General features: G+C 37.2%; 1 protein-coding gene and 1 long non-coding RNA gene across 4 annotated transcripts; both read right to left on the bottom strand.

Moving 5' to 3' along the window:
- Positions 1–511: 511 nt before the first annotated feature.
- Positions 512–1,816, bottom strand: LOC139854037 (uncharacterized). The gene has a single exon (XM_071843365.1). It carries the CDS (start codon positions 1,814–1,816, stop codon positions 512–514), a length of 1,305 nt encoding a protein of 434 aa, XP_071699466.1.
- Positions 1,817–14,406: 12,590 nt separating this feature from the next.
- LOC139886206 (uncharacterized) lies at positions 14,407–17,875 on the bottom strand. 3 transcript variants are annotated; one of them, XR_011772318.1, is made up of 4 exons: positions 17,551–17,873; positions 16,377–16,441; positions 15,474–15,853; positions 14,407–15,371 (listed from the first exon to the last, which is right to left on the bottom strand). It is a non-coding gene; the product is annotated as an uncharacterized lncRNA (long non-coding RNA). The 3 variants fall into 3 exon arrangements; XR_011772317.1 differs by having other exon boundaries at positions 14,407–15,853; positions 16,366–16,441; positions 17,551–17,875; XR_011772316.1 differs by having other exon boundaries at positions 14,407–15,853; positions 17,551–17,875.
- Positions 17,876–18,599: the final 724 nt, after the last annotated feature.

The following is an 18,599-nucleotide window of genomic DNA, read 5'->3' as shown; positions in this document are numbered from 1 at the left end:
AAATACACCTATTAGATAACAAAATTATGCCGACATGCTCACATGTATTCTGCTCCGAATTTATTTAGGTTATAGGACAAACAAAATAAATATGAAGTAATTTTATTAACCAATCGGCTTTACCATAAAAAATACGTAGTATGTGTTTTACAATATAATCGAGCATATGCGTTTACAACAGGGTATCTATCTAATTAATTAGATATACTCATATTAGAGCACTGGGAGTGGTGACTGATGTCACTTGGCATGTCAGGTCTGACTTGCTAAGTCAGAAAAAGTGGAGAGTGGTGACCTCTGTCAGTTGGGCATGTTAGTTTATATTTTTATTTTATTTTTTTATGATTTTAATTATGACATAAATGAATATAATTATAAAAATTAACATAAATAGAAATAACTTCCATTAAAATAAAAATTAAACATTACATTTCCTAATAATAAAAAACCATACGATTCCTAAAAATTAAAAAAAAAAAAAAAAAAACATTACGTTATCGCGATTAAAAAGTTACAATTCGTTAACTATTTCGTCATCGCGATTATGCCATAGATGCGAAACTAGAGTATGTCGAAGATACTCATGCTCGTCTTTGTTACGCAGCTCTTTTGTCTTCTCGGCATATACATCACACCTTTCGTACCAAGTTGATCCTTGCAGGTTGTTGACAGGCAAGTAGTAAGATTTATTTTCAGCGATGTTAAAACCATTGTCTTCAATTATCATGTTGTGCAATATGATGCAATCATACATGATTCTTTTGATTGCGTTTACACTATATGCCCTAGCTGGTTGTCTTAAAATACCCCAACGACCTTGCAAAATTTCAAATGTCCTCTCAACGTCTTTACGAGCTGCAGATTGTTTCTTTGTAAAGTATTTCCTTTTTGCGTCAACAACACTTGAGAATCCCTTAACGAAAGAAGCCCACGAAGGGTAAATCCCATCGGCAAGATAGTAGCCTCGATCAAAATCAATGTCCCCAATTTCGTATGGAACTTGAGGAGCCGTGTCAGTTAGTAAACTATCAAACAATGGAGATGCATTAAGGACATTCAAGTCATTGTTCGAACCGGCCATTCCAAAATATGCATGCCAAATCCAATTGTCATACGATGCAACGGCTTCCAACATGATTGTCGGGTAACCGTGATCGCCTCGGGTGAAATGCCCTTTCCATGCATTTGGACATTTACCCCAAGCCCAATGCATATAATCAATGCTTCCAAGCATTCTAGGAAAGCCGTGAAGTTCTTCATGTTTATGATACAACCGACGTATATCGTCCTCGGTCGGTTCTCTCATGTATACATTACCATACAAGTCTATAATACATCTTGTAAAATTTTGCAAAGACTCACGTGATGTTCTCTCTGAAATTTGTAAATGTTCGTCAAATAGATCCGGTGAATCACCGTATGCTAGTTGACGAATGGCAGAAGTGACTTTTAAAATAGTAGATACTCCGAAAACACCACGTGCATCGGGACGTTGTTGAAAATAAGTAAACCACTTTGGTGCATTAGGACGAGTAGAGTAAGAAAGTATACCTTCAATTATTTTTTCAAGAAGACTTTGTGACATTCGATAACGCCGTTTGAAATATTCAGGGGGATACTTCGGATCTTGAACATAATAATCTTTCATCAAACGATTGTGCGTTTCTACACGATCACGACGAATGTAGCGACGTTTTCGTCTCGAGCTTTGAGCCTCATTTTGTTCCTCGACCTCTCTACGTATTACCACGTTATTTCGATAAGCAAATATACTTTTCATTGCGTTAACCAAACTTTCTTCGTCGGAACTACTCATTTTTAAAGAAATATTTTTATTTAGATGATAGAATTTGGATTTGATCGTGGGAGTATATGTTGAGTAAAATAGATGTAAAATGATATGTGTTTGTGTTTGTGTTTGTATATGTGTTGTGTATATATAGCATTAAAAAAGAAGAAAAAAAATAAAAAAACCCAACGGTACAATATATAGCCGTTATATGTTTTTTTTTTTTAATATACCGAACCCAACTTGCGTCGCCCGGTCGACTGACTTGACCCCGACTGAACCTCGCAACGAGGATGGGGAGTGGGGCGACTGGGAACGAGGTGAGGGACGGGGTAGGAGACGAGCTCCAGTCCCACCGCTCTTACATACCACCAATTTTATTAACCGAATAGTATAGTTCATAAAAGTGGACCTTGTTTATAATATGAAAAAATATTTACAGTACACGTGACATGCTCATAAATCAATAACGACATAAAGAGGTCAGTAACAGTAACGATGGAGTTCAGAATATACGGAAGCTCGGCAGATCATACAAATACTTTAAAATATCAGTTATGTGGAACATTAATTTGTTTAAGTTTGTAGGTAAAATATATACCAAACTGAAACAATTATACATATTATCACAAACGTAATAATCAGATAGACAATATGTACAATAAATAATCAAATAAGAACGGAAAAAGATAGAACGATCTAACCGATTTGACGGTCTAATAGATTTGAAGGGTTGAACCGGGCTTGTGTTTGACACAATTCCCTTAAACAGATTCGACGTCTGTTCCCAGGGTACACCGGCTCGTAGCAGCGTACTGCCGGACTTGAACACTTGCCTGAAAGGTAACCGGAACGGGGAGACCTTGTTGCAACTGAGAAGGAAAAACTAACTGTGTTTGTGCTCTCTAGTTTTTGGTGTATTTTTCTTTGAAGCCTAAGGCCTTTATTTATAGAGGAGACTATAGCCCTAGGTTTGTTCCCACAACCGATGTGGGACAAAATACTAAAACTTCTAGATTTTGCACCAAACTAGCAACTTTGAGATTCGATATTTCATTCACATTTAATCCGTTTTGGACACTCTTTAAATCATTTTAAAGTCCTCGTCAATGACTAAAAAACTCACTAAATAGTTACTATTATATGTCACTCGAACATATAATTATTTGTGTCCAAAGTTTGATAAAAACACATGTTTTTATCAAGTTTTTCCAACATTTTATAGAGTTTAAACTTTAAACTACTTACATTATCCCATTATGTACTTCGAGTTGACAATGTACTTGAAGTATTGACTTTATTACATCAAATGGTTTGTAAAAAAGTTGCAACCATAGAACCTACACCGTTGTGTGATATGTATTTGTTAACAGTACATCATTGGTAACTTTACTATACAGGGCATATCAAACTACATAAATGTGCCATATTATTTTTTTTGGAAAGGCAGCTAATATTAAAAATAAAAATAAAATATGTACAGAGAATGCCAGAGGTAGGCATGTTAATTTACAACCAGAGCCTAAAACTACACTGCAGAACTATACACTGCAGAACTAATATACATTGCATCACAATTTAAAGCCTACAAAATATGAAGCATAACATTAGCCGATGCCCGTTCTGACCGCACAAAGTGAATCAAATTCCAATGGATTTGTTAGCCAATTAGTCCAATTTATCTCGAAGCCTTTGACTCTATTTGAGATCCACAAGTGACTCGTTAGTTGAATTTCACTCAATAAAACCGCACTACACTTTTTGCTTCTTTTAAATACCACGTCGTTACGATGTTTCCACAAGATATATCCGACCACCCACTCGACCGCTTGCCAAAGAGACTTTCCTAAATTAGACTTGAAAGCGTACCCATTACCCTTGAACATTTCGGACAGGTTGAGATTTATCGGAAACCCAATTTGCCACCATTTATAGACTTTATCCCATACATCACGTGCACTTTTACATGTAACAAGTGAGTGTTCTGTTGTTTCTAAGCCATCATCACAAATCGGGCACCTAACCGAGTCTAAATCTAGTCCTCGTTTATCAAGCTCTACCCGACAAGGAATCCTACATTTACTAGCTCGCCAAACAAACAACCCGACTTTCGATGGAACTAATGAATTGATAAGAGTTTCATGAAAAGTTGGACCCTGATTATGTGCATTATGTGTAATTAACGAACATAAGACCTTAGTTGACCATTTACCATTTGAGGATAATGACCAACACCATGAATCAGGCCCTCCATTTTTGAATGTAACCTTTGCAATCTCGTCTTCCATTTTCTTCACCTCTAATGATAATCTGCCTGTTAAATTTCTCGACCAATTCCAAGAGTAGCATGAATTACTCCCGCCTGCATTTTGTATCCTTTCGCTAACCAGTGCCGATTTGTTGCCTTCGATTCTGAATAATCTTGAGTACCTGTTCTTGAGTAAACCGTTACCGCACCACGTATCTTCCCAAAATAAAGTGTGAGAACCGTCCCCAATGACTTTTCTGAAGGAAGAAGAGAAATCAATGCCTAAAGCATCAATTTTCCTGCCCACCTCCAGAATCGATTTCCAGGTTGAATTACGACCTTTCGGTTTGCAATTTGAGTTTAGACCCAACCCACCATCCCGCCCGAATATGCTTTTGATAATACGCACCCAAAAAATGTCCCCGCTTACATGGAATTTCCACCACCATTTCCCAAGAAGTGCAATATTTTTTGAATTTAGAGACCCCACATTTAGACCCCCCTCACTATAAGGTAATAAAATTGACTCCCATTTGACCCAAGATATTTTTTTTGACTCACTCGACCCTCCCCAAAAAAAACGACTTCTCATACCTTCGAGTTTTTTGATGATGCAAGAGGGAGCACGAAAGAGAGAGAAGAAGTACAATGGAAGACTGCTCAAGACTGATTTAACGAGTGTCAAACGCCCACCAAATGACAACGCACGTGCTTTCCAATTGGCCAATCTTTTATTGAACTTATTTACCACCGGTTCCCATTCAATTAATCTTTTCATATTGCCACCAATAGGGAGCCCCAAATAACTAAAAGGGAATTTTTCCATTTTGCAACCAAGCCAATTCGCCGTTTCATTAACTTCACTTTCAGGTACCCCGATACCTAGAACACAACTTTTTTTTAGATTCACCTTAAGGCCGGAAGTTTGCTCGAAACATTTAAGTAATTTAACCAAATTCCGCAAGTTTCTTTTACCCCATTCGCCAAAGAAAACTGTGTCGTCGGCGTATTGTAAATGAGAAAGTAGTGTTTTATCTTTCCCGATTTCCACGCCCTTAAACGATTGTGACTCGATGGCACTTTTAATCATGACATTCAATCCTTCGGCTGCTATGATAAATAGGTACGGAGATAGGGGATCGCCTTGCCTTACTCCTTTCTCCAATTTAAATTCCTTTGTAGGTGCCCCATTTACTAAGACCGAGACATACGCTGATGAGAGACACGCCTTCATCCATTTAATCCACCTACTACCAAAACCCATGAGTACTAATGTTTCAAAAAGATACTCCCAATTCAGACTGTCAAACGCTTTTTGGAAATCCGCCTTAAAAATGAAGCTTTTTTTACCGCTACCGATTAGATCGTTTATAGACTCATTTGCCACCAGTATACCGTCCAGGATATGTCGGCCCTGAATATACGCACTCTGTTCTTCACCAACAACCGAGGATAGTACTTTTCGTAAGCGTAGTGATAATGCTTTGGAGAGAATTTTATAATAACTCCCTATGAGGCTAATGGGCCGGAAATCGTCAAGGTGTAACGGGTCGTTTTTCTTTGGTAAGAGCGTAATGAAGGACGAGTTACATCCTTTGGAAATCTCACCATTTTCCCAAAAATCGTGGATGGCTTTCATGAAATCTTCTTTTATAACTTCCCAATACATTTTATAAAACTTTATACTAAACCCGTCCGGACCCGGCGACTTAGAACTTCCACAACTTCTAATGGCCGCGAGAATTTCAGTTTCGCTGAATTTATCTTCGAGAAAGTTAACTTCGTTGGAATTTAATTTTTTAAAACCATCAGTATCCATCATAGTATAAATTCTATTGCTTTGCGAAGAAAAAACACGCTTGAAATGATTGAAGACTTCATCTTTTACTAGTCCCGGGTTTTCACACCACGACCCGTTCACATTCAGACCTCGTAATGAATTTTTGTTCTTTGATCTATTGATGATTCCGTGAAAAAACTTGCTATTTTCATCACCCTCGAGCACCCATTTAACTTTAGATTTTTGTTTAAGAACGTTAGCCATATCTCTGTCCAATTGGAGCCACTTTTTCCTGGCCATCAACCACTCGTTAATATCGTTCTGATCTAACAGCCCCGCATCAGCCTTTGATTCCCAATCCACCACTTCACCTTGAACTCTTTTTAGCTCTGCAATAAGCACCCCATAACTCTGATTTCCTTTGACCTTAAGAACATTTTTTACATTTTTCATTTTATCCCGAAATCTACAATCAAGCCTTGAACCTTGAATGGCTAGATTCCAACCTTCTGAGATGATTTCCAACGCACCATCGTGTTCAATCCAGTTATCATATATGCGAATAGGTTTAGGGCCATAATCTGTGTTTCCATCTTTCAAGATGATAGGGCAATGATCCGAGTGTTTGCGATCAAGTGTACAAGCCGCAAGCCCATCCCATGCTTCTAGAAAATTCTCCGACACGATAAATCTATCTAATTTACTAAATTTTACCCCATCGTCGCTGACCCTCGTAAACATTTTACCTCCCATAGGAATCTCTATCAATTTGTTACTGTCGATGAATTCATTAAAAAGCTTAGCTCTATGCTCTATGAAATTGCTATTTCTACGTTCTGTTATGAAACGAACTTCATTAAAATCTCCACCTACTACCCATGCTACATTATTCAGCTCCATTATCTTATTTAGTTCGTCCCACATGCTTTTCTTTTTGATGTCACTGTGAGGCCCGTAAACATTGATTATGACCGTACTAATAGACTGGCCTACCCAATTCCCTTTGATGGCTAAGAAGTGATTTTTTTCAACAGCTTGGGCAAAATTGAATACTGAGTTGTTCCAAATAGTAATGATACCACCCGATTTCCCGATAGCGTTTTTGACTACATAACTAAAATTGTTCGAACCCCAAATGTACTTCATCCAAAAATCAGTCGTGACCTTCAACTTGGTTTCCTGAAGCAAAACTATGTCCGGTTGTTGATTATGAATTAACTCTCTGACCCAACCCCATTTACCCTTAGGATCATCACCAAAACCCCTAATGTTGAGTGACAAGATCTTCATTGATGTTGACTAGACTGACTCGAACCAACAATACCATAATCGAACCTTTACGTCGACTTCTGTGACTGCACACGTTTAAGACCCAATTTTTCACCGAAATCATTAATTTCAAGACTACTACCCGACAGAGCTGAATCTAAACTTCTACTATGAGCTCTAGGACGGATAGACTTACTCGGATGAGAAGAAGGCTGAGACCCCAATCGAGCCATATTTTTGGTGTGAATGATTCTTGAGGAGGCAGACCATCGCATGAGATTGGACCATTTGAGTCCCTTTGATTTGCTTGAATTGATTGATTTGTTTGATTTTTGTGAAAGCTTACTACTCGATTTTTTTGTGATTGATTCTTCAACTGCACTAATTTTCCTCTTCTTTAGAATTTTGGAGCAATCATTCTCGAATTTATCCACTGATTCATTCAACAGGATCTTTCCAATGAACGAAGAGTGGAGATCGACAGGTTTAGGGGATTTTTTGTTCTTAATTGGTACTGAAGTTTTGGTTGAATTGTTTTCTGGAATAGACTGAACTGTTTTGGGATTCGGAGCATTGAAGAAAAACACATCAGACTCTATTGCGGTTTGGAGTGAATCCGGACACACGTTAACTGGTTTGGGCTTAGCAATGGGCTGGTTATTTGTGTTAACAGGCTCAGAATTCGGTTTGGGTTGAGTGGATTTATTGGTTATAGGGTCAATCTTTTGTGATGGTGAGTTAATATGAGAGGTATTTTGGTTTTGTTGGTTTTGGATAGGGCAGGTTGGGACATTTGTAGGTACCGACTTGGGTTTTTCAGAAGTGGGTTTGAGAACAGTTGGGGTGGGGCTGGAAGGGATTGGGTTTTTGGAATAGACTGAACTGTTTATTTTTTGGACTGACTGACTCAGATCAGGTTTACTTTTTGGACTTGACACAATATTTATTTTAGGAGAATTGATTTTGGGGCTTGAAATTGGGCTGGGCTCATGGTTTGGCTGGCACGAATTGTGTTTATTTTTTGGGCTTGACTCAGTATAGGTTTTAGGAAAAATATTATTATGGTTTGAGGTAGGTTTAATAGGACTTAAAGGCTGAGTTTCTCCAACCACCGAACATTTACTATTTTCTTTTTCCAATGAGAAATCATTCATCTCGTTGCCCGATGCCTCATGTTTCTCGCGTGCCTCATGTTTCTCTTTTTGTGGGATCTCTCCTTCTTCCAAGGACTGAGATAACTTTTTGTCTCCATCTTTATTGCCTTTATCGAAATTATCACTAGACTTTTGACACCTTGACTGTTGATCACTCATCACCTTCTCCAACTCAACTGTTACCGGAAATACTTCATCTTCATCATCTGACTCGCCTGAGTATTCTGAATCCCCGGCCACCGAGTTACCTTCACTGTTACCAGATTCACCTTCTTCTTCATCTAGCTCTAATTCAGGAAGACAATGAATATCCTCTGACACATAAATGAAATAGGATCTTTTCCCTGAGATGAGTTTCACCAGGTTATTAACTTTGCTGGGTTTACGAAGTTTAACCAGGACTTTGCCGGACACTAGATTTTGGTTACCTTTGAGTGAACAATTAAAATATTCAAGCGGGTTTCCCCACCAAATTGCAATAGATTTAAACGTATTTTCACACCAATCTCTGACTGGAACTCCTGTTATATTCAACCATGTTAATCGGCCTGGAGGTGTATAGTTTTCATCCCACTTCCTAAGGTTGCCAAGCAGTTTATGCACACAATGATCTTTCGAATTAAGAATTATATTAATGGCTTCAACGTTAGCAAAAGTTAACATTACCTCCATAACCCCAAGATACTTAATGTCCACTTGTTTTAACCCTTCCGACTCACATATCTCAGCAAAGTGTTCAAGCATCTCCATGTTGTCAACTTCTCCAATTAACGATCTATCAAGTATCATCTTGTTTTCATCTTCTCTTTCAACAATCGAGATGAGACCCGGAGTGCCATCATTTGGATTGTGTTTTTTTTGATATACCTGGGGCTTTCTGACCACGTCCCTAAAATCTCTTCCATCTCTGAAACGATCATTGATGATAGGATTTTTCCTTTTACCAGCAGTTTCAGCAGCATCAGGCCTGCTTTTATCTTCTTTTGAACTGTTGTTACCAAATCTTTTCCTCTCATGGGCTTTGTATGCTCTAAACCATCTCCCCTCCATATAGATGGAATTCATCTCCCTTAGTAGATTATCATTATCCTTGACCCCTTCGAAACGAACGAACCCAAATTTCTCACCATTTTTAAGTCTCTTCTCCGGGATGAAAACATCACTGACCGTTCCGTATCTCTTAAAATGAAACCACAGATCTCTTACTACCCAATGTTGTGGATAATTGCAAAACATGAACGATGAGATTTGTTTGTTGTTTGCACTCGAAAACCAGTCTTGTTGTCTTCTAACGTACTCTCCTCTCTGACCCGTTGATCTCCCAAAAGCACCTGCAGAAAAGCTCTCTCTCTCTAGACCCATTCTCTCTCTCCCCTAATAATATAATTTTTGTTTTAGTATATAAGTTAATAATTGGTTATTAGGCATCGATATATTCCATATATAGATATTTGGTTATTATTAGAATTATATATTGTTTAGAATTGTATTTACCTATATATGGTTAGTTAGAGTCTTGGTCACCAAGGCATATCTTTGTATATAAATATGGATTGATGGAATGAGAATTGATCATTGAGTCTTAAACACTTTCATGGTATCAGGCTAATGTAATCGATCCACTCTCTAAAACTTATTTTCCTTCCTTCTTATTTTTCCCGAATCTCTCTCTCTATTATTCATTGCATTAAAAAAAAAAAAAAAAAAAAATCCTCTCTCATTTACAATTTTCTAAAGCAACAATTAGTTTGCTGGCATTATTATTATTCGATTAACAAATTGCTATTGCTAGACGTCATCTCCCTACTTTTTCTTTCTGTCGATTTTTTTTGTCCTCTCAACATCACCACAAAGTTGTCCTATATATTATCACCAACTTGCAAATTCACATAATATAAACTGAAACAAGGCGCATGTGCTTTTAGGAATCACAAATCTATTTGATAATTACTATCTTTTTCTCTTTCGTCAAATCCATTCTGTTCCGAATTCTATCTTCTCTTCATCCCTTGATAAATATCTTTTCTTTATCTTGATTAATACGGAGTATCTTTTACGAGTCATCATGAGCAACTCAAGAAAATTGCACCCAGTCGCAACTACTCTACAATCGTCATCAAAGCAGACGTCTTCTTCAAACCCTAATATTTTTAATCAGGCTTCACAGAATAATGGGTTTACTAATTTTCGTGGTCTCGGAGGTAGAAATTTTCGTGGTCGGGGTAGAAATTTTCGTAAATCGTCTCTTCATCCACCCGACGAAAATTGGTAAATGGATACGGGCGCCACATCTCACATGACTTCCTCTTCAGGTAAACTCATGACTTATTATCCTTTAAGCAATTCTAAAAATATTATTGTCGGCAATGGTCACGGTACTCCAATTAAAGGCTATGGTAACACTTCTTTTCCCACTCTTTCTCGTCCTTTATATTTAAAACACGTCTTACATTCTCCTCATTTAATTAAAAATTTAGTTTCTATACGCCGTTTATCTAAAGATAATCGTGTTTCTCTTGAGTTTGATCCTTTTGGTTTTACTGTAAAGGACTTCCCGAAAGGCACCAAAATTATGAGATGTAATAGCACTAGTGATCTCTACCCGCTTCCGTCTTCTGTCTTTCGTAGCCTTGGTCACCCATCTACCTTTCTCTCTGTGTCTAAGGACTTGTGGCATCATCGTTTGGGACATCCGGGCAACCGTATTTTATCCTTTCTTAAGAATAATCATTCTATTTCTTGTAATAAAGATAATAAGACATCTATTTGTCAATCTTGTGTTTTTGGTAAACAAATAAAATTGTCGTTCCTTGATTCCACTAATTCTACTTCTTTACCTTTTGACATTATTCATAGTGATGTTTGGACTTCTCCAATTTTAAGTTCGGCCGGATACCGCTTCTATGTCCCTTTTCTTGATGACTTCTCTAATTTTCTATGGACTTTCCCACTTTCAAATAAATCACAAGTTTTCTCTACTTTTCTTGCTTTCTCCAAATATATACAAACGCAATTTAATATGCCCATTAAATCTTTTCAGTGCGATAATGGCAAAGAATACAATAATCACTCTTTTCATTCCTTTTGTGCCACTAATGGTATGGCCTTTCGCTTTTCATGTCCATATACTTCTTCTCAAAGTGGTAAAGCGGAACGCAAAATTCGTGCAATTAATAATATCATGCGCACACTTCTTGCTCACTCTTCCGTACCACATAATTTTTGGCACCATGCATTACAAATGGCAACCTATCTATTAAACATTATTCTTAGTAAACTTCTTCACAATTCTACCCCAACACAAATTCTCTACAAACGTTTCCCCGCTTATGAACATCTTCGTGTTTTCGGATGTTTATGTTACCCTTTACTACCTTCCGCTACTATAAATAAACTTCATTCTCGTTCCACTCCTTGTGTCTTTCTTGGTTATCCTTCTAACCACCGAGGTTATACATGCTATGATCTCACAACCAACAAAATAATAATTGCACGACACGTAATGTTTGATGAAACACAATTTCCGTTCGCCAAAATTAATAAACCTTCACCATCGTCTTATTCTCCCTTTACTGATGACCCACATCTATTCTTGCGGCCCAGTACTGTTGCGCCATCACTGCTGCCCACTAATATTATTTCCAATCCATCTACTCCTTTGGCCCAACACCAAACTGAGCCCACATCTCCCACTCCCTCACCTGGCCGATCTCCACCCTCCTTGGCCCAGTCTTCCCCTATTGTCTCACCTACTTTACCAACTGGACCGACATCCCCTACAGATAGTCCACCGAGCCCACCTCCTTCTCATCACACTTCTCCGATTCGACAAATTCACACTCGTAGCATGTCGGATATTTTTAAGCCCAAGATTCCTTTTAATCTTTGTACTTCTACCGACATTTATCCTATACCGCCTAATCCTAAAGATGCGTTACTTGACCATAATTGGAAGCTAGCTAAGACCGACGAGTATAATGCTTTAATTGATAATAAGACATGGGTTTTAGTTCCACGAACTAGTGATATGCATATTATTCGTTCTATGTGGATTTTTAAGCATAAACGTAAGTCTGACGTTACTTTTGAGCGATATAAGGCTCGTTTGGTTGGTGATGGCAGGTCACAACAGGTTGGAGTTGATTGTTATGAGACGTTTAGCCCTGTGGTCAAACCTGCTACTATTCGCACGGTTCTCACTCTTGCTTTATCAAAGTCTTGGTCAATTCATCAGCTCGACGTCAAGAATGCTTTTTTGCATGGCACCCTTGAAGAGACAGTTTATATGCAGCAACCCCTCGGATTTCGTGATACAAAATATCCAATCACATATGTCTCCTTCAGAAGTCGTTATATGGTCTTAAGCAAGCCCCACGAGCGTGGTATCAACGGTTTGCAGATTTTGTTACTACCATTTGATTCGTGCATAGTAGGTGCGATAATTCACTTTTTATATACCGTAATGGTTCGCACATGGCTTATAAACTTTTATATGTGGATGGCATTATCCTCACTGCTTCTAGTGACACACTTCGAAAATCGATTATTATTTTGTTAGCTCGTGAGTTTGCGTTATTTTTTGGGCATTGCAGTTCAACGTTTTTCGAACCGACTCTTTTTACATCATTCTACGTATGTGAAAGATATTATAGAACGTGCAGGGATGTCTCAATGCAATCCAGTTCGCACACCTGTTAACGCTAATGCTAAACTTAGTGGATCCGATGGCCCTCCTGTTGAGGATCCTACCAAGTATCGTAGTTTGGCTGGGGCGTTACAGTATCTCACTTTTACTCGGCCTGATATTTCTTATGTGGTTCAACAAGTTTGTCTTCACATGCATGATCAGCGTGCTCCTCATTTACACACGTTGCGTCGCATCTTACGCTATTTACAGGGAACTTTACATTACGGCTTGCACTTATATAAGTCGTCTAATACACGTCTTGTTGCTTATACTGATGCCGATTGGGCAGGGTGTCCCGACACTAGGCGTTCTACATCTGGGTTTTGTGTGTATCTTGGTGATAACCTTATTTCCTGGTCTTCTAAAAGACAACCGACATTTTCCAGCTCGAGTGCCGAAGCGAATATCGTGGAGCTGCCAATGTCGTTTCTGATACTTGTTGGATATGTAATCTACTACTTGAGTTACATTGTCCGTTACCGAAATGTACTCTTTGTATTTTGTGATAATGTTTCTGCCGTCTTCTTGTCCGGTAATCCAATTCAACATCAAAGAACGAAGCATATTGAGATAGATATTCACTTTGACGTGAAAAAGTAGCTCGTGGAGAAGTTCGAGTTCTTCATGTGCCTTCCCGATTTCAAATCGCTGACATTTTCACCAAGGGATTACCAAGACTTATTTTTGATGATTTTCGAGACAGCCTCAGCATCCGGCCTCCTCCCACTGAAACTGTGGGGGTGTATTAGGCATCGATATATTCCATATATAGATATTTGGTTATTATTAGAATTATATATTGTTTAGAATTGTATTTACCTATATATGGTTAGTTAGAGTCTTGATCACCAAGGCATATCTTTGTATATAAATATGGATTGATGGAATGAGAATTGAGTCTTAAACACTTTCACATATCAAATATGCATATAAAGTACATCATGGATGTATTGGATGTAGAATATTTCCTCTACTCCCAATTGATAATAGTAACAGTGATTGTCTATGAGACTCAAAACAATACTCCTAAATCATAATAATAATTTATGCATCATAATCTCTAGTATATGTAAAACTAGCAACGACCGGCCGCGCATTGCGGCGGCGTGTTTTGAGTGAAATGACGGGTTACGTTTGGTCGTTTTACGTAGCGAATACTATTGGATTCCTTATATTATCCGATAGTCTAGGCTTAAGATAGGCATGTTGGTCAAGTGGAGAAGCCTCCATTGACATGTGGTCCTGTTGACTTGAGCTGAGCACGAATTTCATTTGTATTATTTGAGCGTAAAAGAACATGCACATATAACAAAGTGGACACTTTAACATACAAATTACATACGAACATGAACTTACAAATTCAGTCATCAACAAAATCAGATACGGATATGAACGCATACTAACATAATGCTAAACTTAAACTTGATAAGCTTAACATCTCAATAAATCGGAAAAAATAAAAATTCAAAATTCGGATTGATACAAACAAACATTATCACCCGACATTTCAAATACATGTGTTGCACGCTAACTAATTAAACAACACCTTGACCATCTGTTTTAAAACTCAAACACGAAAGATAGAACAACATATCAAAGAATGCAACTATTACAAAGACTAACAAACCACATCGAACATCACAATGTATCAATTGGCAGAGAAATCGTCGGAGCACATAATAAAAAAGCAATAACTTTCTAACATTCGGGGTAAAGAGGAGGCATGCGGTGAAGAGCATTAAGAACGTTTGACATTAGCATATGCCCGCGAGTAGTAAGCGAATGAAATAGCGGAAGGTAGGTGCAAATATCAACACAAATAACATGCTCAAGCAGATCTATAGCCTTCAAATAATAAAACTAAAGAACAAAATCGAAGAGAATTAAAATAAGAATTATAATCTTACCTGCGTTATTGGAGCTTTGTACGATGATGAAGCAATCAAAGCACGGACACCAAACATTTCAGAATCTGTATGAGAATTTTTTTTCAAGGGAGGTCCAGTGACAACTATCTGACAGTCGCCCTTCGCGAGTTACGCCATGGCACGAAACGAACACTACTAACACCAATATTAATATTAAGAGAACAATCGGTAACAACAGTCTTCTTCCGTCTTCTCTCCGTCTTCATCTTATTTGGAATCGTAAGTAGCTCAGATATAATGTTTGACACGCTTTGCTTTGTTGTGTGCGTTGTCGTTAGACGTTACTACTAAATGTTGTGTCGTATAGTAGAGATACATCATACTGTTCTTTGTAAGATGATATCCTAAACTAAAGGGTTACATGCGTTGAAGGAGATGCATATTGCTACAAATAAGTAGTCGTACAAAAGATCACTACGTTCTGGATAGAGCGGATTTCGCGTGGGTGTGCAGACATGGTGACTTTTTCATTTTTGGTATCACAATCCCCCAAATATCTATAAAAAGTAGTCACACCTGTAATGATACATTAATAATGCAGAAAAAAGAAAACCATAAATACCACAAAGTCAGACAAATAAGAGCTACTGAAAAGAATAATAAAGAAAGAAAACATACCATCAATGTATAATAGATCGCTGCACAGTGATATCCGATCAGCAGTACATGGGAAACATCAATATATGAAGCATCAAAGATAAAAATAAAAATGCCAAAAAATTAAACAAAAACATGACAACATTATAAGTTATTAAGGAATCAACATTCCGAGTGGATCATGCAGATATACCCAACGAATGTATGCAGTTAGATGAACCGGTACCATCAAATTGTACATTATCATCAACACTAATACAATTAAGACTTGCAGACACCAGACGCATCGGCAAATCGCACAAACGATCACTACAACCCAACAACTCTGCACCCGTCTGTTGCCACGAAGGCACACTCGGAAACACATGCCCACACCATAAACATCGGAAGATTCACCAGGCCTGGTATGACTACAGTTACTCTCTGTTTCTTTCTTTACGAAATCACAATAAACAAAAATAGCTTTGCATAACAGAATACGTTAACCACCAAAATCAAACATGCAATCATAATCAAACAATCCACAAACAGAAGTATGAAGGTTACTAAATTAAGAAGCCAAACATGTAATAATGTAGTTCAAATAAGATATAAGAAAACAATAGATAGAATAACAAAGTAAACGGAAACAAAAACTACCTCATTGCGAATAAGAATATAAACCAAATGCAATAAATCAACCTAATAAAACAACATCATGAACCATATGAACACCAAAAAAGTACCAAATACTAAAAACAAAAGAAAAATACAAAAAAAAAAAAAAAAAAAAAAAAAAAAAAAAAAAAAAAAAAAAAAACCTCTAACGAAACCTCTAACGAAATCAGAGCTTACGAAAGTGTAAGTCGAAAGTCAAGTTACAAATAATGTAAAATTAAAGGGCAGCAAAAAAAGGCAAGAAACGATGGAATACCATAAGCGTACCAGAAGAAGGCAAATGCATATAGAGATTAGAATATCACTCCCTTTCTGCTTGATCATTGTGTATACTGTATATTCAAAATAATAAAAAAAAATGACTAATAAAGAATTTTAAACATGATACTAAACTTGCAGCTCAACATAAACTAAAACAATTTGATTAAAAAGCAATAGTAGATAACTGGAAATTGAGAAGCAAAACAACATCTCAAGCTTGTGTTAGTATATATTGTGTTAATGTAGATTGATACAACGTTTAAACTTATGCCACAAAAACAAAATGATAAATAACCCATATCAGGAGTGGCGTATGGAAGATCAACAATCTATTCTCTAGCGGGAGTTACCGTATACACCAGGATATACTATTAGAAAACTGATTTGCGCCCAGAACCCTATATCTCTCAGTTTGTCCTTTGTACAAAAAAAAATATAGAAAAAGGATAGAAAATGTGACTAAAACTTTGAAAACAATTAAAAGGAGAAAAAAGGCTCAGATATGTGTATCAAATCGAGCAAGAAAACATAGGTCGCCACGGCTGCAATTCGTAGATTGCCACGCCAAGATGCGAACTCATTTTTTATCACATTGCTCGACCCAACTCCCACATATTCTCATCATAGCCTATCTTTTTAACCCTCTTTTCATGAACCACATTCATGCTTATTTGGAGCCGTAAGTAGCTAAGATATATATAACTTTCCAAGTAAATAAACATGAGTTACGAAAACGAAAAATCAAAAAGGCCAACACACATTCCAGGTTCAAAAACTATAACTTTTCTTATAAAAAATCTACTAATGACCTTCAGAGACAATGTAACCCAAATCAACACAATCACATATAAACGGGTCAGAACCAATTATAACATAGCAAGATCAATCACTTTCACTCTTCATGATACATATGCTGTGACACTTGATTAGCACTAATATGTTGTGTTATTTGTACTTTGATTATTTGCTTATCATCACACTTACATCGAACTTATTCTATCTACCTATTAAAATACACAAATTAAAACACCTGATCATTACAAAGTAACAACATATTATTTGCTTATAACTTAAGCCCTAACCAATTATCAGAAATTGAAAAGCGATGTTACACGCAATACCCCAAAATATAAGTAAAGCCCTAACTGATCTGATTGAGAAAAAAAATTATAATACTAACCTGATAGAGAAAAGGGCACCGGATAAAGAGATTATGCAGTCCATAATTGATTGTTCACATACTCGTGTTCTTGTCCATTCTTACCGTCACAGCTTTCAGAGGAAACGATTGGGTGGTGTCTGGTGCGATGTCGAGGGGTGGGGTTTGTGGCAGCGACGTTGTTAGTGGTGGTGGGGCTGCGTTGGCGGTGGTGGGGCTGCGCTGGCGGTGGTGGCGCTGGCGGGTAGAAGTGGCGATGAAGGTTTCAGGAAGGTGTGGAGTTGAGGAGGCTGGAAGAAGGGTGTGGTGTGATTAAGTAGGGTATAAAAAAAGTGGGGAGGGCTAACTGTCGTTTTAGGGAAGTTAAACGACCAAAATATCCACTTGTGTTAGTATTGTTTTTTTAGTATTTAGTATTTAGTATATAAGGATATTGTTTTAGTATATAAGGATAAATAAGGAGAGTGTGAGATCAGGCAACAAAATCAAAATTGAATCATGAGTGACCTTAATCTTATAAATCACACAAAACTAATTTAAAATTTTTGAATCCCAAACCACATATTAGGTAATGCATTGTCTCAGTTCATTATTAAAAGTAATACTCATGTTTATTTTAAATATCAGAAGGTTATTAATATACACTAATTGTGCACTAATGTTGCACTAATTTTGTACAAAATTGTGGATGCGGTAGAAGCCCTAACTCTTAAAAACAGAGTACAGAGAGAAATCAACAATCGATAACGGAAACCACAAAGCTGCACAACATTATACACCTAAAAGTCATCAAAGTTATAAAGACAAAATTACGCCGGTCGTCCCTGTGGTTTACCACTATTTTCATGCGTAGTCCTTAAACTTTTAATTTTTCATCAGTAGTCCTTTGATTTATTAATATTTTTCAATTGATGTCCCTCAGTCACTTGACCGTTAATTTTGACCGTTAAGTTGATGCATGTGCATATCATGTGAGGGTGTAATAGTCAATTACCTATTACAATTTCATTTTTTTTTTTTTTTTTTTTGAAAGGCAATAATCTACCTACCTGGAAACTAAATAATTCGTG

The sequence above is a fragment of the Rutidosis leptorrhynchoides genome, chromosome 1 (genome assembly GCF_046630445.1).
Source record: "Rutidosis leptorrhynchoides isolate AG116_Rl617_1_P2 chromosome 1, CSIRO_AGI_Rlap_v1, whole genome shotgun sequence".
Lineage (NCBI taxonomy): Eukaryota > Viridiplantae > Streptophyta > Magnoliopsida > Asterales > Asteraceae > Rutidosis > Rutidosis leptorrhynchoides.
This window is presented reverse-complemented; position numbering and strand designations above follow the sequence as displayed.